We start from the raw sequence: 24,303 nt of genomic DNA on the forward strand, positions 1-24,303 counted from the left end.
TTTTTCGTGGGTTTAAAGGGTTGTTGTTTTTTTTTTTAATGAATACATACCGATTCGTTTAGTTTATCGTCACTGTCTATAACTTTCTTACTTTGTATTTTCATGTTTAATGTACAGAACTGTGCACCGTTCCGATCAATAAGCGATCGGATTCTGTTCGTGCCAGAGGAGTAATGCTATGCAGTTGCATGTCATTCGTTTCTTGGCACACCATCACGTTGTAGACGCATGCGAGGCCGCGAGCAGCGCGTTCTGTTTTGTTTGGTGGCATCTCTTCTTCCTCGTTCAAATCTTGTGCCACTCGCTGGTGTTGTTTGTTTGTTTTTTCCGTGACTTGTCAACAATGCAAGATGCGTACGCAGCTATAGTAGAGGACGTTCCCGTGTACATATACCGACACCGAAAACTCCATTGAATTGTGGAGAGACGAGGGTGTAGAGGGGAAATTGTTGGAAGGAACACTTACCATAACGTATCAACATAGACACGAAGACAGACGGGAATAGGGCGATTACCTAATGCCATTCCAGCTAAGCCGTCGTCTCGTGGTAGCTTCAGTGCGACAAATACGCGTCAGAATTCCGTGCAGCCGATGTTATTGTTTGTACGAGAGCTGCCGGAGCTACCGACAGACGCCGTCTCTCTTTCCTCCACGTAAAATTTCCCAGGCAAAACAGAAGCCGTTGTTCCCTGGCATGTATCGCACGGTGAGACTGTTTGATGGTGAGCACACATACCATTACGGCCGGCACACCTACACTATCATGCGGGAGAGCCTCACATTTGCCATCATACCACTTGGTTGCGTAGCTGCTTATGCCGCCACTTACTTTGATCCCTTTGCGGCGGTTCCACTAGAACTTCAAGGGGCTTATCTCGTATTTCTTCTTATTGGTTCACGGTTGTACGCCCGCGGTCGCAGTTGTCGGACCGTAAAGGATCTTACGGGTCGCCATGTGGTTGTTACGGGCGGCACCAGCGGCATTGGGAAGGAAACGGCGGCCCGACTTGCTGCAGCGGGCGCCGATGTAACTGTTTTAGCCCGTAGCAGCTCTCATGCTGAGGCAGCGATAACCTACATAAGGCGTTCCGCTCATTGTGAAGGACAAGTGGTGCAATTTACCCCACTTGACCTCTCAGACTTTCTTGCAGTGCGCGACTACTGTAGGAGACTTCGTCATACCAACACGCGACTAGATATTTTGGTCAACTGCGCTGGGGTTATGCACCAACGGCAAGTGATGTCACGCTGCGGTGACGATGAACAGCTGGCTGTGAACCTGCTTGGGCCGTACCTATTGACAGAAGGACTCCTTCCACTTATCGCAGAGAGCGGTGGCCGGATTGTAAACGTTTCGTGCTCTGCCCATGTAGCAGTGAGAGGAAATATTGTGCAAACGTACCTTTCGGGTCGGGGGGTGTGGTCTCCACGAGTGCGTGGGAAGTTCGATGGACTTGAACAGTATGGGCTCACAAAACTTGGCTGCATTTACCACGCACAAGAACTCGCTAGTCGTTCCTACCACTCCACAACGAAAGGAAATGCATCATTTTGTCCAACCGATACGTCCCACCCCTCACTGGGCTCAAGTGCCATCAACAAAGGTAGTAACTTAAACCTTTATCATTACAAACATAACAGCGGCAACCGAGCGAGTAATAACAACGACAGCGGAGACGGGGGAGGTGATGATGAAGCTGGCGCGCCAAATTACACAACCTGTGTGGCCGTCCCAGGTGGTGTAGTGACTGGTATATACCGTTATGTGCCTCTTGCTGCCACATTTCGTTGGTTCCGTTGGATATACCTCCTCTTCATGCGTAGTGCCCGTGAAGGGAGTCAGACAGTAGTGGATTGCTGTCTAAGGGATGATATTGTGAATGGTGGGTACTATCAGAACTGTCGCTACGCACCCAGTGGACTTTCCGCCGCAGCCTGCAACATAGAAGAGCGGAAGAATGTTCTCACGTGGGTGAGACGTAAAATGCAACCATATATGCAATGGGACAGATAAAGTGCTTGAGCGGTAGGTTTACAAATGAATTTGGTGGTGAAGGTAAAGTTCAGTGTGTATGATTGTTTCACATGTTATTTGTTACAGATTCATTATTATTATTATTATTGTTGTTGTTGTTGTTGTCACTACTTTTTTTTTTAAAAATCCGCGAACGAAATAAGAATGAAAATGGACAGTGCCTTGTGAACCTAAAGTGCCACGTAGTGTTGTCGCTTAGTCTGGAGCTACATTGTATACCAAACACTTTTTCGCACCACTCGTTTCTTCTTTTTTTTTTTGGTTTCGTTCGGTTTTGTCTTGCGTGTTCGGTTTTCTTTTCCCTCCTTTGGGTAAAGTATTAGCACGCTAAAGAAAAGATCAACGGCAGAGTCCCCCTTTTTTTGTTTTTGTTTTTGAATTGCTTTTAGCGGCGCGGAACTCACAAAAGTTCGCACAACCTAAACGCATACACAGCACATCAAAGTGGAAGAAAAAAAAGAAGGAAGACTTCAAAATAACAATAACAATTTAAAAGAAATAACAAGTAATACCAACTACAGCAATGGTAAAGTTGACTCATGAAGATACGCAGCGCATCAAAACTGCTTTTCTCTCTTATTCACAGGGTCAACCGAAGGTGACGGAGCAGATGATGGACCAACTTATTTGTGGTGCCATTCCGGGAATTTCATGGGAAGAACTTCAGGCAAAGAAGGGCCCCAAGGCAGCGCAGGGATATGACCGCAGCGCGTTCTTTTCATTGGTTACTTCTGACGACCGGTACGTGCAGTTTATTGTCGCCAACTTCCCCCCAGCACCTGAAGAGGAAAAGGCGCCGCAGGTCGATGCATTGGAATTGAAAACTGCAAAGGGTTTCTAAGTTGTGCAGTTGTGCCGGTGCCGGGAAGCAAAAAAAAAAAGAAGAAAAAAGGAAAGATTTCTCAAGAGGAGCTGCAGGAAGAAATGCGGATGAAGCGAACCCGTATGCGAACTAATGGGAAAATCACATACAAGTGAAGAGATGAATATATATATATATATATATATGGAGGAGTTGCTACGGCACTTGATGATACATATGTAAGTGAGCCAACTCATATGCGTGTACGTGCATGGATGTGTGTATATAAAGGAAAGTTAGGTGGAGTAAGAATTCATACACACGCACATATATATATATATTTTTATTTATGGATATTTTCTGTGGAGGTGCGGGCTCCACTAAAGTAATAGAGGGAATGAGAAGGTTGGCTAGAGGAATACGTGCCTGTACCTGAATGTGGACCTTGTATTGTTGTTGTTGTTGTTGTTTCCTTTTCCACGAACCCTTCAATATATACCACCTTCTTTCGTATATATATATATATATATATGTGTGTGTGTGTGTGTACATGTATGTGTGTCTGAAAGGCATATAATAAAGCTTATATCAAATATGTTTTTTTTTTTTCGTTGCTTATGGATCATCCCTTACCCGCGTTTCCGCGATCGTGTGATGAACTTTTCGTTCTATTTATGATAGCGGTTTCTACTGTATTTGTTAGCGACCCGTGGCTCTTGTTTATATATCTTTATGGGCATTTCCTTTTTTTTTTTTTACGTATGTGTGATGAAGGAAGGATTGAACAATGGAAGACAATCTTGCGGCAGAAATTGCGCGAATAGAGGCGGAGTTGGAAGCGGACCGACAGCAGCGCGAAAAACAACAACAGCAACAACAACAACAACAGCAGCAGCAGCAGCATCAAATGAGCATGCAAAACATGATGCCCAGCTTTGGTGTATCCGCAGTTCCACAACCAATGCAACATCAACATCAACATCAGCAGTCACAACAACAGTCACCACAGCAAATGGGTGTATTGCATGGGCAAGTCAGTGGTTCAACATCACATGCGCCTGGTCAACCTCACCATTTCTCAAAGGATAGCGATGGGCGATCCATTTTTGTTGGAAATCTTCCTAAAGGTGATAATGGCGGACCCACAACCACGCCAGAGGAGTTGGCGCATTTATTTGCCGACTGTGGTCCCATCCTCAACTGTACGTTACTGCGCGATCGCACAACTGGTGAGTTGAAGGGCACGGCATATGTTGAATTTTCCACTTACACCGGAATGGGTAAAGCTATTGATACTAAAAACAACACCATGTTCAAGGGTAGTACTTTAATTGTATGTTGACCGTGAGTTCCTGTACATAATGGGGCGCATTTTTTTGTGTGCGTTCCCTTCAACTTCTCCCCACTTTTCCCACTCCCCTCTACAAACAGGGGAACGAACTGAAGGGTGCGAGAGGAAGTGATTGAGTGAATAATAACAACAACAATAACAACAACAACAACATTTAAGTAAATAAATAAACAAATAATAGTGAATAGTAATAGTGGTAATACTAGTAGTGATTTTAATTTCTTTTCTTTTCTTTTCTTTTTTTTTTGTTTTTGAAAAAAAAAAGAAAATCAAAATCAAAATAATAAAGAGAGTGAAAAACGTTAGCAGCATAATGACACAACCATTGAAAAATGCTTCACAACAAAAACAAACTAAACAATGGAAGAAAAACAATAATAATAATAATAATAATAATATAATGGCGCTAACAGTACATACACCACTAAATGAAGTATTGGAAACGGGGTGGAAAGAAAACTTTTATATAATATATATATATATATATCAAATTACTGAGCAACAACAAAAATAACAATAGCAACAAAGAAATGCACTAAAAACCAAAAATAAAAAAAGAATATGGGGCTTTAGACCTCTTCTATCGTCACCCCCCATAGATGGCTTAGATTCACAAAAAAAAAAATAAAAGAAAGAAAGAAAGAATATTGGTACTGTCACCAAAATTAACAAATATAACAATGATAGTGCAACAGTATCATCCACCAACAAAAAATATATATATATAAGTAGCACGCGCAAAAAAAAAAAAAGAACATACACAAACATTGCGTAAATGCCCTCATTCACTTACTTGCAATCCCTCAGCCGCTCCCCTCCTCCTCTCTTCATTCTCCTCTCTCATTTTTTTTTAAATATATATATATATATACTCATGAATCAATGTGAAATCACTTCTTCTTCTTTCCACTCCTCCATTCTTTTTTTTTCTTTAATACTTCGATGGCTGAAAAGGTGACGAAAAAACGCTCATCATTCCGACCGGAACGAGCGCGTGGTGGACGTGGCGGCGGAGGGACCGGGCGGGGAGCTCAAATGCCTGATCCCTATCAAGCAATGATGGCACTTATGGGAATGGTGGCAGGCGGGGTAATGGCACGTGGTGGACGTGGCGGTGGTCGTGGCAGTCGGGGTGGAAATTCGCAGCGTGTGATGGGTGGATTTCAACCCTTTCAATAAATTTATTTCTCCCCATCACCACCACCACCACAATCACAACCACAACCACAACCACCAGGCCTACTTGTCAATACTTCGGTATCGCATGATGTGAAGAAAAAAGAGGAATGGAAAAAAAAAATGGAAAAGAGGAATAGAAGGAGAAAAGGAAGTGGATGGGTAGTTGAATGGAATGGAATGGAGGGACAATGACAAAAAAGCGCTGTTTTGACTGTTGTTGTCATTCGCGGCGTGTTATTGTTTTAATTCCAATAGCCCTCTCATCCTCGACCCCTTTCTTTCTTTTCGCTGTCCTGCTTTTCTTTTTTTTAAATTAAAAAAAAAAAACTTCTGCCTCTTCCTCTCTCCTTTTCTTTCCAGCTGCAGATGCCGTTGGGAGGACGAAGGTGGTGCCGTAAGTCCAACACCGAAAGAAATACGGATCTAAAGTCAACGGTGTGTGGATGGTTGTGTGGATAATACAAAACTAACAAATAAAATGAAGGTGAAACAATGGGGGAGGGAGGTGGAGATTAAAAAAAGAAAAAAGTGAAGGAGGGTTGAAGAATGAAGAAAGAAAGAAAGAAAGAGAGGGGGTAACTGGTGTGGGCGCGAGAGGAGAAAGCGTGCTGAGGATAGGAAAAGTTGAATGGAAAGACAAAACAAAAAAGATGAAAAGTGTGTGGTACAAGTGATGAAGGTGTGGCGAGAAATGTCCCGATGCGCCATCATCACATTTGTGTACCATCACTTCTCCTTCCACGCTTTTGTTTGTTTGTTTGTTTTTGTATTCGCTCTTATCCCTCTTTCCATTGCTTCAATGATGCTGTGGTGACGGAGAACCCTCTTGGGCGTCCGGTTGCGTGGCATCGCTGCCCTTCTAACCGTTTCTTTCAGCGTGGTATCTCCTTCACATTCCCGAAGCCTCTTATTTTGCCTTTTTTAAAAAAGAAAAAAGAGAAAAAAGATAGAAAGGTGTGGGGAGTGGGGAAGAATTGGAAAAGGGATAGCGAAAACTATGGAGAAGATAAGCGATACAGGGAAACAAACTCACGCGTGCAGTTGCATGAGTGCCAGGTTGTTCAATCCCTTAACGAGAAGTGACAAAATAATATAACGAAAAGGGAAAAGGGAAATAAAGGAAACGAAAAGCATGTGACGGCAATATTTCCTCCCACTTCCACTTGCTGCATTTGGTACGTGCACCGCTCCATCAAACAAAACAGCTATGTTGATAATGCCACGAATGTGCAGGTGGAACACGGTGGCTTGTGATAACTCTCCATGTCATTGATTTTTGTTGCTCTTCCATTCCTCAACCCCTCCCGCTTCTACACCGTGCTTGACTTCTTTCTTTCTTCTTTTTTTTCTTTTCTTTTTCCCTCTCTCTCTCTTTCAATTTCACTTTCCCCCTTTGTCGTGACACACACACACACACACACACTCCACTAGAAAAGCTTTTTTGTTTTCTTTTCTCCCCGCGAAAGTGACCTAATACAATATGTCCCACAACCTATTTACTGAGGAAGACAACAACAAGACCATCCGTATGGTCATTGGTGAAACCTTCACGATTGAACTTAAGAGCAACCCAACCACCGGCTACACGTGGCTTCGTTCAGGTCTCGCCGGTACCGAACTCAGCGATTGCACCTTCGCCATCCAAAGCAAATTTAACAACCGTGCGCCTCATGATAACCACAAGAATCACAGACGCCTATTGGTTGGTGCGGGTGGCACGATGGTACTCGAAGTGAAAGCCCTTAAACCCGGGAAGCACACGCTTTCACTCGCTTACGGACGCCCATGGGTTGGATTCAATGCCGCAGCCAAACGTTACAACATTCACGTCGAGGCCACCGCATAAATAAGGCGGTATGTGGAAGTGGAGAAGGAAGGAAATAAATAAATATATATATATTTATTTATTTATATAGGATTCTGCTTTTTTGTTTGTTTGTTTGTTTTTGTACAGATGTATAATCGTTTAGTGTACGGGGGGGGGAGGAGAAGAAGAAAGAGGGAAGAGGAAGTAGTACATATGAAGGGTAAAATAATTCCCTGCCTGCCTTCACTTTTATGTTTTCTTTTAATCAGCGAGAGCAGAACAAATTGAAGCAAAGAAATGAAAGTGAAAAATTAACAGTTTACGTGATTGCTTCCTGAAATAACATGAAAAGGAGGTTTTCCTTTTTTATCATTTTTCCTTTGACTTTTGTACGATGAAGAAGGAAAGGGCATATCCGTCAAAAGGAAAAATGAGGAAAATCTAACTTCATCTGGAGGGGAAAGGGAAGGTGGAAAACTGAATACGCTACTTTGATGTCCTTTTTCCCCTTGTGTTCTTCCCTGTTTCTCCGTTTTTCTTTTTTTTTTTTTACCCCTTGTGTGGATGCTTCATATTATTATTTTTATTATTGCTATACCCTTGCTTCGCCTTAGGAAAAAGTTATACCAATGACATAGTGGAAACCAGAGGTGTTCAAAACAAAACGAGTAGGGAAAGGGGGTGATATGCTTTACTTTCTTCTGTTGTTATTTGCTGTTTCCGTGCTGCCGTTTGGGATGCCCGTTTTCCCTTCTTTTTCAAACTGCTTCAGTTTAATAACTTATGTTTACTCCATCCCGCCTTTTATTCTCGAATTTGAGCAGGCGTAACTTTCAGTTGCAAGGGTGACTGGAAGTGTCATTCAGTTGCACACAAGTCTTAACGCCCTAGCAATAGAAGAAATACCTACGTTTAACTCTAACCATAGCAAAGACAAAAGTAGAACAAGCGTCACGTTGGAAAAGCAAGTGAATTTGTTTGGAAACTTGGGGAGACGCGTAATGGAACGAATTGGTGAGTTTACCGTCATGGCATTTCATAATGTTCGCAATGCCGCTGCACTCCACGATCACTTCAAGAAGAAAAAGATTGACGCGGCGGTTATAGATGCAGCTTACATTGTGTCGCACCTTCACCTTTCCGTGGCTCTGCATCGCTTATCAACTGAGCCGCTTATCACAGAAAGCGGTGCCAAATCAGTCGCTTCTTCATCAACCGCTTGCGGCACATCTCTCGTACCAGAGCGGAAGGTTACCGCTCGCGATGTTTTTTCGTCGCTGTCGCACACTCGCAACCTCGACCGGGTGCTGGAGCGCCTTACTTGCGCAAGCACCACAACTGCAGTCGTCATTGTGTTGCATGCGCCATCGTCCCAACATGTGGAGGGCGTTGCGGCATTTGTTGAAGGTGAACCGCATCGCTTGTCAGATAACAACCGTTACTGTAAAGAAGCGGCCGTCCGAGACTTTTATGGCGTCGGAGAAGCTGAGACGGGGCTTGAGGCGGCCGTCGTGAATCGGTTAGCCACAAGCGGTATTTGAGAAGTTGTTGGGTTCTGTTGAAAAGTGCTAAAAGGTAGTGAGTGGCAGGGCGAAGCAATGGAAAGTGGGTCTAAAACCGAATTGTGGCGAGAAACGGTTCCATTGCGTGGCGGCAGAAAAGAAGGAATACAAAAAAAAAATGATTGTGGGCACCTGCGACGGCTACTGCAACTGCCATGGTCACTTTGATGCCTCTCGTCACTACAAGGCCGGTTGTCGAGTTGTGTTGTGCTGCCGGGTCAGGACAAACGGAAAACGAATCGAGGAAAAGTTTCCGACCCCCTGTGTTTTTTACTGCCTTATTTTCCCCCCTTTCTTTTATTTATTTGCAACTTGAACCCTTCATAGGTTCCCACACGCACAAATTTCCCCCTTTTTTTTTCTTCCTCACTCAACCCCGCGCGCAGTCGTTTCATTAGCAGGTGGGGTGGCGATTTCCCTCCCGTCCCTCATATATATATATATATATATGACCGGATAATGCCTGGGTGTCTTGAGGTACGTTACATTGGTGAGAGTCATGGCGTGGGTTCCTATACACTGAAACCAGCCAAAGCGGGGGATGTCCTTCTGCAGGAGTACCCCGTCGCATTTGCCAAGGCCCAAAGACAAGACGCACTGGAACCTCATCGCATCTGTGGCGGTTGCGGTATGATCCTCACCAGTCTAAAGGAGGAGTGCCGGCGCTTAGCGCTGCTCGCACTTGAGGCAACCACCGGAGGGTCATCGCAACTTGATGAGCGAGTGCACGGCAGTAGTAATGCATGTGAAGAGCAAAAATATGAACATGAAGCAGTTGGTAATCGAGCGGGCGTCACGGAATGTGCTGTCGAAGCGCCGGAGCTGGCTGTTATAGTCTCACCTGACAAGTTATATGACACGTTCAAGGACCATGAAATGTGGGAACACTTCCAGAAGGGGGTTGAAGCCAGTGACGATATACCAGAAGGCGGAGCCGATAGCGCGGAGGTTCGGTTTTGCAGTATGGAATGCAAGGAGCACTGCCTTGGGGGCCGGGGCGGGCGTTTCGTGCTTCCACTGTTGCGGGAACCGCCATGCAACGAACTGCAGCTCACCTCTGGCGTAATGGAGGCACAAGGCATTGAAGATGTTGACAAGCTACGCACACCATCCGCTGATACGATCATGTACCAGTCAACAACCTTGACGGCTGAAGTCGCGGTGGAAGTGTGGCCAACCAAGGCCCATGCACTCGCTACGTTGGAGTTTCTTGCAGAGAAGTATAATGCACGATTGCGGCTTGTTCTGTTCATCCTTGCTCGCTTTCTCTCGGACATTCTTTCCACGGGCTCGGTGGCAGCTAACAAACAGTTTGAAGAGCGTCTTGGTGAAAGAGTGCAAGAATTTGTACAGCATTACGACGAGGGTGCGTCGCGAGGCCTATCACCCGAGCAGCGCTCGTTTCTTCGCTTCTCGTGGAAGTGCGTTTGCCGCTGGATAACTCTTTGCTGCGTGAATGAAGGAAAGGTAGCCACTGCAGTTGCAGGTAGCGAAGATAAATTTTGTGAAGGACTATGCAGTGCAGAGAGAGTGTGCTCTAGCACAGCTGAATGGTTCCCCCTCCAACTTTACCTACGTTGCTTTTGGGTAACAGATGCTAATGCACACATGTACGTTGTAGTTTCCCCGCTCTATAGCTTGTTATCCGAGAGGTTGCCAATACTGAGTGGCATATACCGTATCCAGAGCGAAACACATTTTGGCAAAGGCAGAGGTGAAAACGTTTGTGAGAACGAAGATTCCAACGTTGGTAGCGGGCGAGAGGTGGATCGTTTAAACCGTCAAATGAAAATACTCCAATTTCTGTTCCAAACTGTGGACCCGAACAGAGCTCACTCCAGAGGTGTGGCTCTCTATGATGCGGCGGCGAAGATAAACCATAGTTGCGCACCATCAGTCCGATTTGTGCCGACCCATGGCGGGGTCAAGGCCGTCGTTGTGGCGTTGCGAGATATTCCCAGCGGCGAGGAGGTGAGAACGTCGTACATTGAAGTTGGGGCGTATCCCACAAACAAGGCACGAAGGGAGTTCCTGCTTAGCAGCTACGGGTTTAACTGCGATTGCCCACTATGCGTAACTGAATGTGAACCAACATAAGGTTTATTTATTAAACGTGCGTTTTGGTTGTTTGGATGGCGTGCTTCCTGTTCGCTCTCCGGTTCTCACGCGGACATACGTGGTGGGTTTATCGCGCGGCGAGAGGCGTTATTAGTTACATTAACTTACTTGATATTAACCGTAATAGTTACGCATGGTCGGGTAGGGCTCGTTGTGCTGCTTGTGCTAACGCTGCTCTCGATCGTCATTACAAATTTCCAAGGAAAAAAAAACGCATACATACACATATCTTATCATTTAAATGTACTACGTTTACCGTTGTTGGTAGTATGAGGAGCTCTGCGCGCGCGTCCAATCCTATCGTGTGAGCAACTGCAACAAAGAAACATAAAAAGGTCACGCAAGTTGTGAAGTTAGTTTCTATTCGGAGCGTTCCGCGTATGGGGTTCAAGTGTCTCCTCTCATCACGCGCCCTTCTTCAGGTTACCGGGTCTGTTGCTCATGAATTCCTGCAGGGCCTCTTCACAAATGACTTGCGGCAACTCCAGCCCGGTGGCAGCCTGTGGGGATGTTTTCTTCACCACACGGGTCGCGTTATGTGCGATGCCTATCTTTACCAATCGACTCGCACGCCCGAAGGACAGGTAACTATTATGATTGATGTGCATTGTGGCGTTGCGGACACCCTGTTGGAGCACCTGAAAGAGTACCGGATGCGCAAGAAGTTAGAAATACGGAGTGCAGCCGAAGAGTTGGTGGTGGTGGCTGCTGCAACGATTGGAAATTCGATCTCGTCCTGCGGAGACAATGCTGGAAGTTCCCCATCATCATCGTCGGCAACATACGGTGGGGACCAGGAACTTAGTGGCCCACAAGGTGTGGATTCATTCGATACCTTGGCGGAGACATTTACTGACCCACGCAGCTTCGCTCTCCCAGCCACTCTTCGGAAGATGATTGTTCCTCGGAAAGGTGCCCCACCCACTCTGGACTCAGAGAAATTGTACAAGAAATTTCTGTACGCAGCCGGCGTCGGTGAAGGACCCGAAGTGTTCAGGCCTTCGAAAACACTACCCTTTGAAGCAAACACTGACTTGTTACGAGGCGTCAGTTTTCACAAAGGCTGTTATATGGGACAAGAGCTCACTCACCGTACTCATGTAATGCTTGTCACACGCAAGCGCACAGTACCACTGTTCCTTCAGGGGGAGCTGTTTGACGGGAAGGGAGGCGAAAAAACACCGCATGTTGAGGGGACGTTGGTGATCGGCAACCAGAAGGTTGGTGAGGTTCTCACTGCATGTGGTAACGTTGGGCTCGGGTTACTGCGTTTGAACCACGTGGACATCACGACGCGAAGCTTTCCGGGGTTGTCACTGAGCGATGGCACAACTGTCGATGCGAGAATCCCTGAGTGGTGGGACGAAAAGGAGCTACGCAAAGTCCTCACCAAATCATGATGGTAGCTGAAAGACAGAACGGGGTTGGAGGAGGAATGGGTGGTGTTTTTTGATCCGTTCTACCAAATTTTACTCTCCTATACACAAATATACGAACATTTGAAATGGCGCGGAGAACGGGCGCTTTCGTGCCCGAGTAGCCGTGAGAAAATTTGGTCCTGTGGTGTTTTTCCCCAGCACCACCACGCCCATTGCCTTGTTTGTTCTTACTAAATCTATCGTCAGAGTGTATTTTTTCTCAGTGTTGTTATTATTGAATGAAGTGTATGGAGATGAAGAAAGTTGACATTGTCCTTGCTGCCGACTCTTTTTTAAACATTCCGTATTCTTTTTGTTGGCGTGGTCGTGTTGTTGCAACCACCATGCAAATACGGGCGAGGGAGTATGCATTGGAGAATACCCCCAGAATAGCGACGTGGCGGATACACATCCTAAGGCAAATACATATATATATATACTTTTTTATAACTATATTTACGTGGGTGCTTGTGTTGACGTTTGTAGCGTGAAGTTCAGTGGGAGTAAATGCGAAGGTGATGGGTAGAGCCATACTCTAAGTACCGTGTTACTCTCACATTATTCTTTCTCTTCCTTCTGTTTTGCTAACTTGTTAAACGCATTTTAAACACGCATTTTGCTTACCGAAGGTAAGAAGAACCAAGCAAAGGTGACGGTGGGTGGCCACACAGAAGTTAAGGATTTCGCTCCGGCGCGCGCACCTCGCTGAACAAGGACGCCACACATAACGGGCTAGCCAAAAAGGGGGAAAAGTGAGGCTGACGGAGGCACGCTTCCCTTCCATCGTTCTGGTTGGTTCTCTTGGTATCGCTCACTCTACCTGCATTCTCCTTCACCCCCTTACCAGGCCATTCTACTAGAAAACAGAAGGGACTTGGCTTACTTACTTTTCCTTTATCTAAGAGCGCCGTGAAGGAGCCAAGGGAGTAAAACGACAGTGTGGTTAAAAAAAGTGATGGGTTGTGGTGCCTCCAGCAGGGTTGTGGAATCCGATGACAGGGAACGGCATAAATCACCACATTCCGCAGCCGAATGTTCGCCTAAGCTGGGCGCCGCTGAGGTTTCCCCTAACGCCAAACTCAAGGAGGTTCCGTCTGTTTCAACAAGCGTCATCGAAGGCCTGAAAGGACACCAGGGGACCTTCGTCATGTCGAAGTTCTCCAATGATAGCATGACTACAAGCGCATCGTATCTCAATCAACCAAACACCAACGAGGCTTTACCTCCCATCCAAACCGCAGAAGCTTCCTTTGCTCCGTCGGACGCCGCTGACTCCACAAGGGGAAATGGGAGATCGCCCTTCGCGTCGAATTTTACCGACAGCAATGTGGCTACCAGTTTTCTTAGAATCCCGCATTTAAACAGTGAGGTTGATTCGGACGCGAGGTTTAGCAGCAACGCATTTGAAAGCAGATGTCGTTCCGGCTCTGTGGTGAGCACTGGCGTGTGCAACGTACCCATACTTCCAACATTTTCCCACTGCAATAGCAGGGATTCACGTTTTCAAAGCCCATGTGGAGTAAATAGGTGTGACTCTTACAGTCCAACGGCTCGTCCTCATGAATGTTCACGCCGCTGTGGTTGGGGGGAGTACGAAACGCTGAGACGACTCAGTATTAATAACAGCATGGACGGCACTAACGGCACCATAGCAGACACAGCAACTACAGCCAGCAGCGTAGAACACTCCAATAATTATGCGGGGCATCGTTATAGTTTCATAGGGACGGACTGTGGGTGTAGCAGCCTCTTTTATGACCCATGTGAGAGGTGCAGCCGTTGTATACTCGACACGGAGGCGGTGTACCGATGCGATTTATGTATGCTGATCTTCTGCACTGACTGCCATGCGGAAATTGGGGCGGCACTGCACAGACACAAGCTAACAAGCTTCAGGCGCGCCGTAAATAGCAATGTGACTGACTCATTCCTCATCAACAAGGGGAGAAATAGGGACGGGAACAAAGTAATCAATGAATATGTGGTGATAAAGGTGCTTGGAAGGGGGTCACACGCGAAAGTTAATCTCGTGCAGCACCACCAGGATCGTACGTTTTATGCAGTGAAAATATTGCGATGTGACCGTACCAAAAAAATACATCATGGGATCGTTTCGAAGTCCAGCACCGCCAGTGATGATGACCTTCTGCGCGAAATCGCGGTTATGAAGTTTGTATCACATCCCAATCTCATAAAACTGAAAGAGGTGATAGATGACGTTGAATCGCATAAGGTGTACGTAATCATGGAATACTGTGCCAAGGGACCAGTTCATGTTCACGGTGAGCCGCCGCTACCCCCAGAGAAGGTGAGAAAATACGGATGTGACATACTATCCGGCCTGTTGCAACTCCACGCACAGTATCTTTATCACTGGGATATTAAACCGGCCAATTGCCTTGTTGACGACAATGACGTCGCGAAGATAGCTGACTTTGGTGCTTGCGGTAGCTCGACGCGAACCTGCAAGGTTGGCGGCACTCCCGCATACAGCTGCCCCGAACAGTTTGCTGGAACGCATATTGGAGGCCATGTTGCAGATAGTTGGGCTTTTGCCATGACGTTATATCAAATGTCACATGGCACCCTCGCGTATAGCACTACCTCCATTTCCAGCTTGAGGGACAGTATGCTAGATCCAACACCGCTACCCATTCAAGAAGGAGTAGAGCCCGAGTTGAAGGACTTATTGCGCCGAATGTTAAATAAGGATATGTCGCAGCGAATGATGCTACACGATGCTATGAAGCACTCGTACTTCAGTGGATATGTGACGCAAAGTTATACAACAGTCGAGCCTTCCAATGAGTCAGCGGGGTGCATCACGGAAGACTTGTACGCCCGTGCACAGCAAGCAGTGCTTCGAGGGAAACGGGTCGGTGATTTCTTTCATGGCGTGCAGTTTGTGCGCAGAATACGCCGAATGATGGTTCGTCATATCAACACGCACGACGTGGACGATGAAGATGATTTTTTCCCTGAACTCCCAGAGGCATCCTCATTGGAGAGTACCCAACGTTTAGTGACCAACGAAGCTGACATACACGAAGTGCATAAGATAGTCAGTAGTTTCGTCGGGGATGCTGTGAGAGGAGCGCTTCGAATTGACGGAATCCTCATGACTACACTTCATTCCTTCGTAGCGGAGGCGGCACCGTTGGTTTCGAAGCTGTGTTGCAGCAATAACAAGCTCACGTGTGTGGGAACAGTTGATTTCTCGAAGTTTCAACACCTTCGCGTGCTGCAGATTTGTGAAAACTCGCTCAGGCAATTTCCACTGGATGTTCTCCACGCCCCTAGGTTACAGTTCCTGGATTTATCTCACAATCATATCAAAGACATACCGCCCGCGCTCACCTGCGCCCGGGAACTTCAAACATTGTGCATGAACCACAACCAAGTGGCATACGTGGGTTGTAACGAGTGCGGTGCATCCGTCCTCTCAGGAGAATCTATGCAAAAGGTGGTGCTGACTGCCAACCCATTGCGCCATCTACCAGCTGAGATCACATCATGTTCCAAGTTGGAGTTAATTTTAGACGATGCCCCATCGCTGTTGGAAGAGTGGTATGCATCAATTAATCAGTCGACAAGTGTGAGTATTACGTGGAACGACATTTATCCTTGTCGAGTATACCCCGAGGTGCCACTCTTCGTTGCTTCTAAAAGCATTAAACTATATAACTTGACTATACTAGAGGCACTCGGCACGCGTAATGTTGTGTTGACACAATTCGAGTCGTGGCTCCCCACAGGTGAAGTGAATTCTGCTGCAATGGAAGAGCACGTTCGACGCCGGCAGAAGGAGTCAGTGAGGGTTAATGGAAATGATAGCGAATGTGAAATTCGCTCGCCAGTCGTTAGAAAGACGGCAATGAATGTCGGGGATTGTCTTCCCATACCGAATATTCTCTCTAAATCAGTTTGTCGGTTCCTCCATAGTTACTTTATATTGGAAGAGAAAACCTCCTATACAGTATCTGCCTACGGAGCTCTCAAGAATTATCTCACAACATGTCTCGGTAGAAATGAAAGTGTTGTTGTATTTCTCGATGAGCGGAGGGATTCACAAAATACCCGTGATACAATTGTTGCAGTTTTGTGTGAAGTACTGATGGCTGCGAAAGGGGGTAAGAGAACACTGAGTGGTTGCATCAGCGATGTAGTTGATGCGACGCGGGGGCTCTACGCGTGATGGTCCGTATTCGTTTCGATAATATGCGGTGCCAAAGAGGGTAATGTAAAGAGAGAGAGGAGGGGAAACAAAAAAGCAACAAAGAGAAAAAATAATAATGATAATAACAATAAAAATGCGCGGTTTATTCAAGTGCAGTTTGCAAAACGGTTGCGGTCGTATTGCTTTTCAGTTACCGTGGATGTGGAAGGGTTCCGCATCCGCATTCCCACTTTGTATGTGTATTTCTCAATGTGTATTTATGTGTTCATGTGTACGTTTATGTCTGTAGTCGCAGTTGATATGCAAGTTGGGAGCCATTTGGTTCTTGTGACTGCCGTTGGTCACCTTTATTTGTTTGTTTTTGCGTAATGTGCCTGTTGTTTTTTGTTTTGTTTTTGTTTTTGTTTTGTATCTTTTCCCTTCCACCTCCACCTGTCGCACGCCTCTCTTTTATTTATTTACCTATTTTTGTTTGTATCGAGTGATTTGTGACGAAACGCTGTCCTTTATCGTGAGGGGTTCTTGTTTTGTTTTTTTTTTGCATTTACTATGGAGAAGTGAATCAAAAGGAAAATAAGAGCAAAGGTAAAGAAAAGTGTATCGAGGAACAAATACTGCATGTACACCTGTTGTATTTGTGTTTATTTTACTTATTATTTTTTTTTGGCATTTTATCATTTTAGTGCGGAGGGCACGGTGCGGTGTGGTGTGATGTGTCCCACGAGCCTGGGTAACATATATATATTTATATATATTATTGTCATTAAAAATACAACTATATGTTACACATGTATTCCAGAAAGAAATTGAAATGAAAGGAAAAAGAGGGGAAGAATAAGTGCATGTATTGCACAATACCACATCCATTTATTTGTTTGGTTTATTTGCCTTGAGCGTCACGGAGAATAAATGTTTAAAGTGTTAGTGTGTGTGTGGGGGGGGGGGTATTGTTATTATTGTGTGAAGAGGACATATTTGTGTAATGACGTCTAGTGAGATGATGTAAGTCCTTTTATGTATTTAATTTAATTTAATTTATCTTCCCTTGAACCACGATGTGTTTCTCTCTGCTCTTCACTTCACGTTTACAATTGGCGAGTGCTTTCCTTTTTCTTTGCTCGTATGCGCTACTGTGTGCGTGTGCGTAATATGTATGTCCCCCGTTTTTTTCTTTCGTTAGTTTTATTTATTTGTTTTTCCCTTTGAGCGTTTACGAAAACAAAAGAAAATAAGTAAGTAATCGTGTCGGCGCGCACTTGGTTTCGATCGGACGATGTTAAAAGAAAGTGAAAGGATTTTTTATTTGTTGCTCACGTCTGTGTTCGTGTGAATTCTAGACAATTTTTTTTTTATTTTTTTGCTTGAATGAAAGAGAGAATAGTAGAGCGCGACAGGAACGAATCGAGATAAAGGGTTGTTGTTGTTGTTTTTTTCCAAGTGTGAGTTAATAAAATACAAACACGACTCGTTACTTTATTATAATTTCCCTTCCCTCTTCATCCCTTCCTCCTCAGTGTTGATACACGTGTGTTTTATCATATTTTTTTTATTAATATTATATTTATTTACTTCGATTACTTTAATTTTTTAAAGTCACGCATGCGTGACGCGGTGCACTACGACTTATTTGCATAATATATATATTATGTGTTATATCTTGATATGAATATTTATGTGCGCGTACGTTGAATTATTATTATTATACGAGTGTGACGAACATATAACGGAGTGAAGTGAAACAAGCCCGCATGTGTCAACCCAAATTGCAGCACTTTAACACGACTAATATAATGATAATAATAAATATTATTATCATTATTGTTATTAACGCCGGGGCTAACTGTTGCTGCAGCCCCGGATCCTATCTTATCGTCGTATATGTTTATCTTTTTACTTTTCTTTTTTTTAAAAAAAAAGATAATAAAGCAGTATTTATATATAAGTTCTTCCCTCCAGATTATTTTTTGTTACCTTCTTTTTAATTATTATTATTATTATATATATTATCTCCTCTTTTCCCTTTCATTCAATCTCATTATCAACATCATTGCTGTTAACAACATTTCTTTTATGTGTTTATGTTTACTTCTTACGTATTCGTTTCGTGCTCACTTGAGTTTATGGGTGAATTAACCAGACTGGTGTTTTGTATTTGTTTATGTAAGTGTGTATAATTTAAAGAAGAAAATGGTTGAAATATGAATAAAGATATAAATATTTGAATGAATAAATAAATAAATATATGCGTGTGTATGTGTATGTGTATGTGTCATCCATTACTTTTTGGTCTCCGCGTGGTGGTTGAGGAATGAGAGAAAAATTAAAAAATTAATAGAGAGAAAAGTGTACAGGTATCTGAGAGAATGCATTGATTTGATCCTATGAGGTGCATTTTGTTATATAAACTCAATTGCGTATGTATGGGAACGGGAGGGAGTGAAAAGCCTGATTTCTTTCAATAAATAAATATATAATATGATATGAAAGTTATTTGTTTCTTTTTTTTTCTATTATTATTATTTTGCAATACTTACATCGTTTCGTTATATGTGTTTGATCCCTTCACTATCCCTCTCATTCAAACTCCCACAACTTTTCTTCGGGCCATCAACCCTCCACTTAAATATGTCACTTCTTCGTTTTATTTTTGTTTTGCTCATAACCTGCTGCTGTTTTGGGGTTTTTATTCATTTTATCTGCTCAATTTATTCATATTCGCTTCTCTTCTATTCTATTTTTGTTTCTTTCTTTTCTTTTTTTTTTGTCGTTTGACATTTCTTTTTCGTTCTTATTGCTGTTAGGTACCCGCAATTGTTTTAGTTTGTATTTCACTCACCTCGCCAGAGCGGCATCTTCTTATTTTGTTTTATTAGTTCGCTCCCCCTCATTGTCTCTCCTTGGCTTTTCAGCTACTCCAAGAGACAAACAAGAAACAAAAAAAAAAGAACAGAACAGAACAGAAAAAAATATATTATTAAAAACAAAAACAAAAGCAAAAAAAGAAAGTAAAAGGGTCACTTTATCTTTTTGTAAACTTCTTCACTTTGATTTCCACTTGTAATTAATTGACCTTTCTGTTTCATAGTTCCTGCTCCCTTGTACCTGTTTATTATTATCATTATTACTAGTAGTGTTTGTATTGTTGCGGCTTATTTGCCTTCACGCTAGTAACTTCGAACCGTTGACGCACGGATCTCATTGATTGATTGGGGAGATATATATATATATATATATATTCTTCCCTATCAAAAATTAAAAAAGAAGGAAGAGAAAAGAGTATATATTGTTATATAAAGGATTTTAACAACTAAAAGTAAACAAAAGGAGGAAGGGAACCCCGGCGTTTGTTATCAACATACGACGACACGTGAATTCAAGCAAACACCACATATATATTCCCTCCGTTTTTTTGTAAGTTTTTTTTTTTGCCTTTTGGTTTTGGTTTTTTTCTTAAAACAAATCAGAAGAAAAGGCAAGGAGGCTAATTGAAAAGAAAATACCAAATCGGAATAAATAGGTAAAGGGAGGGTCAAAAAAAAAAAAAAGAACAGGAGAACAAAAAAAAGGGAAATACCCTTAGTTTTTGGTGAAGTGAGAGAGCCCTGTAGTTTCATTTTTTTTTTTCAAATATATATCACGAAGCGGTACAGCGAAAGGGAAAGGAGAAGAAGAAGAAAGACTTTATCGAGTTTTTTTTTTCGTTTGCTTTATATCACTTTTGTCGTTGTTTTGTCCTGAGGTGCTTGGACGCGTAGTGCGAAAGAAATTAATTTCAGAAGGGAAACCGAATCGACAGGTAGCAGATAAGCCCATTTGCTGTTGTTTTACATCTTTTTAATTCACTCCGTTACTTGTAGAAGCAGAGGGTCGTGGTTGACTTGTTTGTGGTTTTTTTTGTTTGTCTGTTTTCTTGTTATTGTGTGTGAGTGCATTTGTGCGTTGTAAACTGTTGGCGGGTGAACGAAAAAATAAATCAATAAATAAAGGAACGGATAGGGGTAGATGAACTTCGAGTTGAGCATCAACACCCCTACGCGTCCCACGCGTTGGGTTTCCAACGAAACGCCATCACCTCCGGTGAACATTTCCTTCTCGACTCCGGACCGTTTCATTTCCGATCGGAATTCACAGGATAATTCCATATCACATTTCTTCCTCACAACAAAAGAGAATGTTGTGCCACTGCGTACCGCGTCAGGTCAGAGGGCCCATTCCTCAGTGATGGTGACGCCGCCAAATCGTGGCACGACGGGTGGTGGTGGTGGTGGGGCCTCTGCTCCACCCGTCTTTGGTGGTGGCGGCGGCAGTAGTGGTGGTGGAAGCCCCAGCAAATCTGCCAAACGCGCCGCTCAATGTAGTTACACATGTGCACCAGAGCTCGGTACGGAACCATACACAAATAAACTTGCCCGTACACTTTTCCCGGGCACCCAGTCTACTGTTTTGGGGATTAACAGTCAGGTGCAACCGCGGCCCGCACCAGAAACAGAGCAGGAGCGGTACAGCAACTCGCTGGGTGTGGTATTCGAGGAAAATCGGGCAAGGAATTTTATGTCAAGAACGTTCCGGGTTATATCGCGAGCTCCAGAGCGTATTCTCGACGCGGTGGATATGATAGACGACTTTTACCTTCAGCTCATGGATTGGTCCGCAAAGGACGTCCTCGCTGTGGGGTTGCAAGGGTCTGTCTACCTGTGGTATGAGAAAACATCTAACATTGCGCAGCTCCCGTGCCAACGACCAGCCAACGGGATCATTTGCGGTGTTAGTTGGAGTGAGGATGGAAATCACTTGGCCCTGGGCGCTGACGACGGCTCAGTGGAGATTTGGGATGTAGAGGCGGAGCGCATTACACGCCGATTGCATCACCACACGGATCGTGTGGGGGCTCTCTCATGGAATGGAAGCGTCCTTTCAAGCGGCAGCAAGGACACAACCATTCGTATTAATGATCTACGGGACCCTCTAGGCACATGGACGCTGCAGGCTCACCGGCAAAGTGTGTGTGGTTTGCGCTGGTCACCTGATGGATTGCGCCTGGCAAGTGGTGGAAACGACAATCAACTTCTGCTCTGGGACATGCGCACTTTATCCATGAACTCAACACCCTCCATGTTACTCAATAAGCACACAGCAGCGGTAAAAGCAATTGCGTGGAATCCAGTGCAACACAATCTTCTGGTTAGTGGCGGCGGTTCTGATGACAAGATGTTGCGCTTCTGGAACACGTCGACCGGTGAGTGCATAAGCAACTTTAACGCAGAAAGCCAGGTGTGTGGCGTACTGTGGAACCATGGCGGTACAGAACTTGTAAGTTCCCATGGCTATTCCCACAATCGCCTTACAATTTGGAAGTACCCAACGATGCGGCGCGTTGCGGACTTGGCAGGGCATACGTCACGTGTTCTGCACATGTGCATGTCAACTGATGGGGAGGTGGTGGTATCCGCAGCAGCTGATGAGACAATTAGGTTTTGGCGTTGCTTCTCCCCATGCGAACAAACAAATTACTGCCGAACCCGACACGAGAGCCATCGTGACCCGAATTGCGTACCACCCGGACTGGGGGTAAATGCGCTTCAGTTGGACACAAGCCTGCGTGATGAGCTCCCCTTGCGCTGAGGAAGCCCGAACGCGTCACGGCTCTGGATCGTCATCTGACGCTATACGTATATGTTTTTAAATACATGACAAGGATATCAGGGCGTAAAATATTCATTAAAAGGAAGAGAAACGGTGACATCAGGAAATGGAGGTGAATTGCTTTAAAGTTTTGTACAGTAATGTTGGAGTGTTAGGCCACTTGGAAGGGGAGCGCGCGGAAAAGTGGTGAAAGCAACGAAAGAAGGAAGAGGAGGGGGTTTGTATCGTTGAATGGCGAGTGGGAAATTGGAAGGGCTGAGAGGAATGATTGCACGGCGAGGAGAAGGAGAACGGAGCGGAATCTGAACTTTCAGTGCCCCACCCTTCCCTTCCCTTCCTGAACCGCATCCCCCAATTCCCACTCGCAAGGGAGCATGCAAAAGCGTACAATTGTATATATGTACATATAAATGACTGTATGGGCTGTATAGGTGATTGTAAAGATCAATGTCTATATATATATATATTTATATTTATATTGTCTATGACATTTGCGCGTATGTGGCTGAGTGTGTGGAATGCGGTCAATGTGCCAATGATTGTCGCCCGTTTTTAAAAACTCCCATTAACTCATCCCATGCATTCCACATTTTCTTACCACGCTCCCAAACGTTAGCTTTCTCTCTCATCATGTTTTCTGCTCATGTTGAACTTGTACCTGTACGTTTCTTTTTAAAATAAAAAAAATGTGGTACCTTACAGCTCAAATTGTATTGAAGAAAATGGAGAAGGGAATTCGAAAGGAGGCAGAGCAATGAAACAAGAAGCAGACGGATGAGATGCAAAGGAAGGAGTGGAAGAGAAGCGGGAAGAGACGAGAAACGACCATATACACACACACACACATATATATATGTGTGTCGGTGTGTGTTTGTATATGTATATGTATTTTTCCAAATGAGTGAAATAATCGTGGATAACGCGATGCGTTACGAGTGTTGTTGGGTGAAGAAGTATAGTATGTGACTCTGCGCGTGCGGACTTTTGAGGAACTACCTAATTTTTTCTTTTTTTTCAGGTACTAAGACATGGAGATGTATCATCACCTTGTGGTCGTTATTGTCTTAGGTGCTTCTATTTTTGTTTAATTTCTTTGTGGATACCTCGTTCTCGTTCTTTGCTACGTTAAAAAGTATTTCGGACCTTCATTCGCCCCTCCTTCCAAAAACGCGTATTCCTTTCGAACGCGAAAAGGAAGGAGGGGCCGCGGGTGGTAGTTCCCTCTTTCTATTTCCATCCCACCCTTCTGACTTTTTAAAAAAAAAAAGTTGGTATGCTTCAGAGCCATCAGAGTGGCACCATGAAAAATGGGCGTATCATTACACACTCACTTCACGCGCTGGTGGGATCTCTCCCCTTTATCTTGTTTGTTCATTTATTAACCCTTTGCCGCATTGCATCACAAAGCGGCGTGTTGTTGGCAACGAGGGAAAGGTGAGAAGAGGGAAGTTGAGTGTAGGGGCATACATACGGGAGGAAAGAAAAGGGACGAAGGTAAAGGGGGGAAGCAAATGCTCTCACGCATCAAGAGGCAGCAAGAGGAGGCGCAGGCGGCCACCAGGTCTGGTGGTGAAAGCGCAATAAATCAACCGGGGCAGAAAGAATCCATGGCTGTTTTACGCCTCAAAAATGATTTAGACAATTTAGACGGTATTTGCAGCAAGGTTGTGATTCCCGATCCAGATAACATGCTGCGGATGAAGGTCACCGTCCGTCCATCCCGGCCTTCCATTTGGCATGGAGGATTCTTCGATTTCCTTCTAGAGTTCCGTGAGGAATACCCGTACGAAGGCCCAAGAGTGCGGTACGTGGGGCCCAACCGAGTGTGGCATCCGAACATTGAGGGAAGTGAATTTGCTGAAAAGGAAGGTATGGAGAAGGCATCACGAAAGACGGAGTGGAGTGTTTGTCTAAGTTTCCAGACGGATTGGAAACCAACTTTCAGTCTTCGTGATGTTATTATCATGATTGAACTCCTCTTCCAAGATCCCAACCCTGATGATCCGCTACACGGAACGTCAAAACAGGCGGCACAGATGATGAAAGACGACCCTGTGAGGTTTAGGACGAAGGCTCGTTACTGGATGAGTGGGCATTATATCGACTGAGTTGTAGCCGCCGATTGGGGCTGCTTACTTGAAAATGCGACCACCGAGTGTGTTCTCCTCAAATAAAGGAGTTTGGTGGCGCATCAGGTGGCTCCACAGAAA

At 44.6% G+C, this 24,303-nt stretch overlaps 10 protein-coding genes across 10 annotated transcripts, besides 38 other annotated features; all 10 read left to right on the plus strand.

Moving 5' to 3' along the window:
* Positions 1-11,304: part of a sequence feature (sequence corresponds to BAC RPCI93-11J15) that runs on past the window's edge.
* On the plus strand, positions 519-2,015 carry Tb927.8.6420 (short-chain dehydrogenase, putative; the record flags this gene model as incomplete). Its single annotated transcript, XM_842379.1, has 1 exon — positions 519-2,015. The coding sequence occupies one exon, from the start codon at positions 519-521 to the stop codon at positions 2,013-2,015; it is 1,497 nt and encodes a 498-aa protein (XP_847472.1).
* Positions 2,108-2,141: a microsatellite.
* On the plus strand, positions 2,560-2,877 carry Tb927.8.6430 (hypothetical protein, conserved; the record flags this gene model as incomplete). The annotated part of the gene is made up of 1 exon (XM_842380.1): positions 2,560-2,877. The coding sequence occupies one exon, from the start codon at positions 2,560-2,562 to the stop codon at positions 2,875-2,877; it is 318 nt and encodes a 105-aa protein (XP_847473.1).
* Positions 3,023-3,044: a microsatellite.
* Positions 3,166-3,189: a sequence feature (AT_rich).
* Positions 3,289-3,308: a microsatellite.
* Positions 3,350-3,394: a microsatellite.
* On the plus strand, positions 3,626-4,180 carry Tb927.8.6440 (RNA-binding protein, putative; the record flags this gene model as incomplete). Its single annotated transcript, XM_842381.1, has 1 exon — positions 3,626-4,180. One exon carries the CDS (start codon positions 3,626-3,628, stop codon positions 4,178-4,180), a length of 555 nt encoding a protein of 184 aa, XP_847474.1.
* Positions 3,699-3,745: a microsatellite.
* Positions 4,309-4,342: a microsatellite.
* Positions 4,408-4,435: a microsatellite.
* Positions 4,560-4,587: a microsatellite.
* Positions 4,650-4,676: a sequence feature (AT_rich).
* Positions 4,805-4,834: a microsatellite.
* Positions 5,032-5,060: a sequence feature (AT_rich).
* Positions 5,381-5,425: a microsatellite.
* Positions 5,473-5,550: a microsatellite.
* Positions 5,671-5,695: a sequence feature (AT_rich).
* Positions 5,918-5,940: a microsatellite.
* Positions 6,695-6,744: a sequence feature (CT-rich).
* Positions 6,770-6,791: a microsatellite.
* Tb927.8.6450 (inhibitor of cysteine peptidase) lies at positions 6,849-7,214 on the plus strand (the record flags this gene model as incomplete). Its single annotated transcript, XM_842382.1, has 1 exon — positions 6,849-7,214. One exon carries the CDS (start codon positions 6,849-6,851, stop codon positions 7,212-7,214), a length of 366 nt encoding a protein of 121 aa, XP_847475.1.
* Positions 7,258-7,314: a microsatellite.
* Tb927.8.6460 (hypothetical protein, conserved) lies at positions 8,177-8,716 on the plus strand (the record flags this gene model as incomplete). The annotated part of the gene is made up of 1 exon (XM_842383.1): positions 8,177-8,716. The coding sequence occupies one exon, from the start codon at positions 8,177-8,179 to the stop codon at positions 8,714-8,716; it is 540 nt and encodes a 179-aa protein (XP_847476.1).
* Positions 9,168-9,187: a microsatellite.
* Positions 9,197-10,834, plus strand: Tb927.8.6470 (hypothetical protein, conserved; the record flags this gene model as incomplete). The annotated part of the gene is made up of 1 exon (XM_842384.1): positions 9,197-10,834. One exon carries the CDS (start codon positions 9,197-9,199, stop codon positions 10,832-10,834), a length of 1,638 nt encoding a protein of 545 aa, XP_847477.1.
* On the plus strand, positions 11,236-12,255 carry Tb927.8.6480 (hypothetical protein, conserved; the record flags this gene model as incomplete). Its single annotated transcript, XM_842385.1, has 1 exon — positions 11,236-12,255. One exon carries the CDS (start codon positions 11,236-11,238, stop codon positions 12,253-12,255), a length of 1,020 nt encoding a protein of 339 aa, XP_847478.1.
* Positions 11,305-24,303: part of a sequence feature (sequence corresponds to BAC RPCI93-30K1) that runs on past the window's edge.
* Positions 13,229-16,468, plus strand: Tb927.8.6490 (protein kinase, putative; the record flags this gene model as incomplete). The annotated part of the gene is made up of 1 exon (XM_842386.1): positions 13,229-16,468. One exon carries the CDS (start codon positions 13,229-13,231, stop codon positions 16,466-16,468), a length of 3,240 nt encoding a protein of 1,079 aa, XP_847479.1.
* Positions 16,828-16,858: a microsatellite.
* Positions 17,186-17,209: a sequence feature (AT_rich).
* Positions 17,469-17,488: a microsatellite.
* Positions 17,988-18,018: a sequence feature (AT_rich).
* Positions 18,234-18,278: a sequence feature (AT_rich).
* Positions 18,426-18,457: a sequence feature (AT_rich).
* Positions 18,649-18,691: a microsatellite.
* Positions 18,908-18,973: a sequence feature (AT_rich).
* Positions 19,132-19,212: a microsatellite.
* Positions 19,165-19,240: a sequence feature (T-rich).
* Positions 19,382-19,419: a microsatellite.
* Positions 19,427-19,449: a microsatellite.
* Positions 19,665-19,686: a microsatellite.
* Positions 19,903-20,021: a sequence feature (A-rich).
* Tb927.8.6500 (cell division cycle protein, putative) lies at positions 20,453-22,072 on the plus strand (the record flags this gene model as incomplete). Its single annotated transcript, XM_842387.1, has 1 exon — positions 20,453-22,072. One exon carries the CDS (start codon positions 20,453-20,455, stop codon positions 22,070-22,072), a length of 1,620 nt encoding a protein of 539 aa, XP_847480.1.
* Positions 22,485-22,580: a microsatellite.
* Positions 22,921-22,982: a microsatellite.
* Positions 23,605-24,201, plus strand: Tb927.8.6510 (ubiquitin-conjugating enzyme E2, putative; the record flags this gene model as incomplete). The annotated part of the gene is made up of 1 exon (XM_842388.1): positions 23,605-24,201. One exon carries the CDS (start codon positions 23,605-23,607, stop codon positions 24,199-24,201), a length of 597 nt encoding a protein of 198 aa, XP_847481.1.

This window comes from Trypanosoma brucei, chromosome 8 (assembly GCF_000002445.2).
Source record: "Trypanosoma brucei brucei TREU927 chromosome 8, complete sequence".
NCBI lineage: Eukaryota > Euglenozoa > Kinetoplastea > Trypanosomatida > Trypanosomatidae > Trypanosoma > Trypanosoma brucei.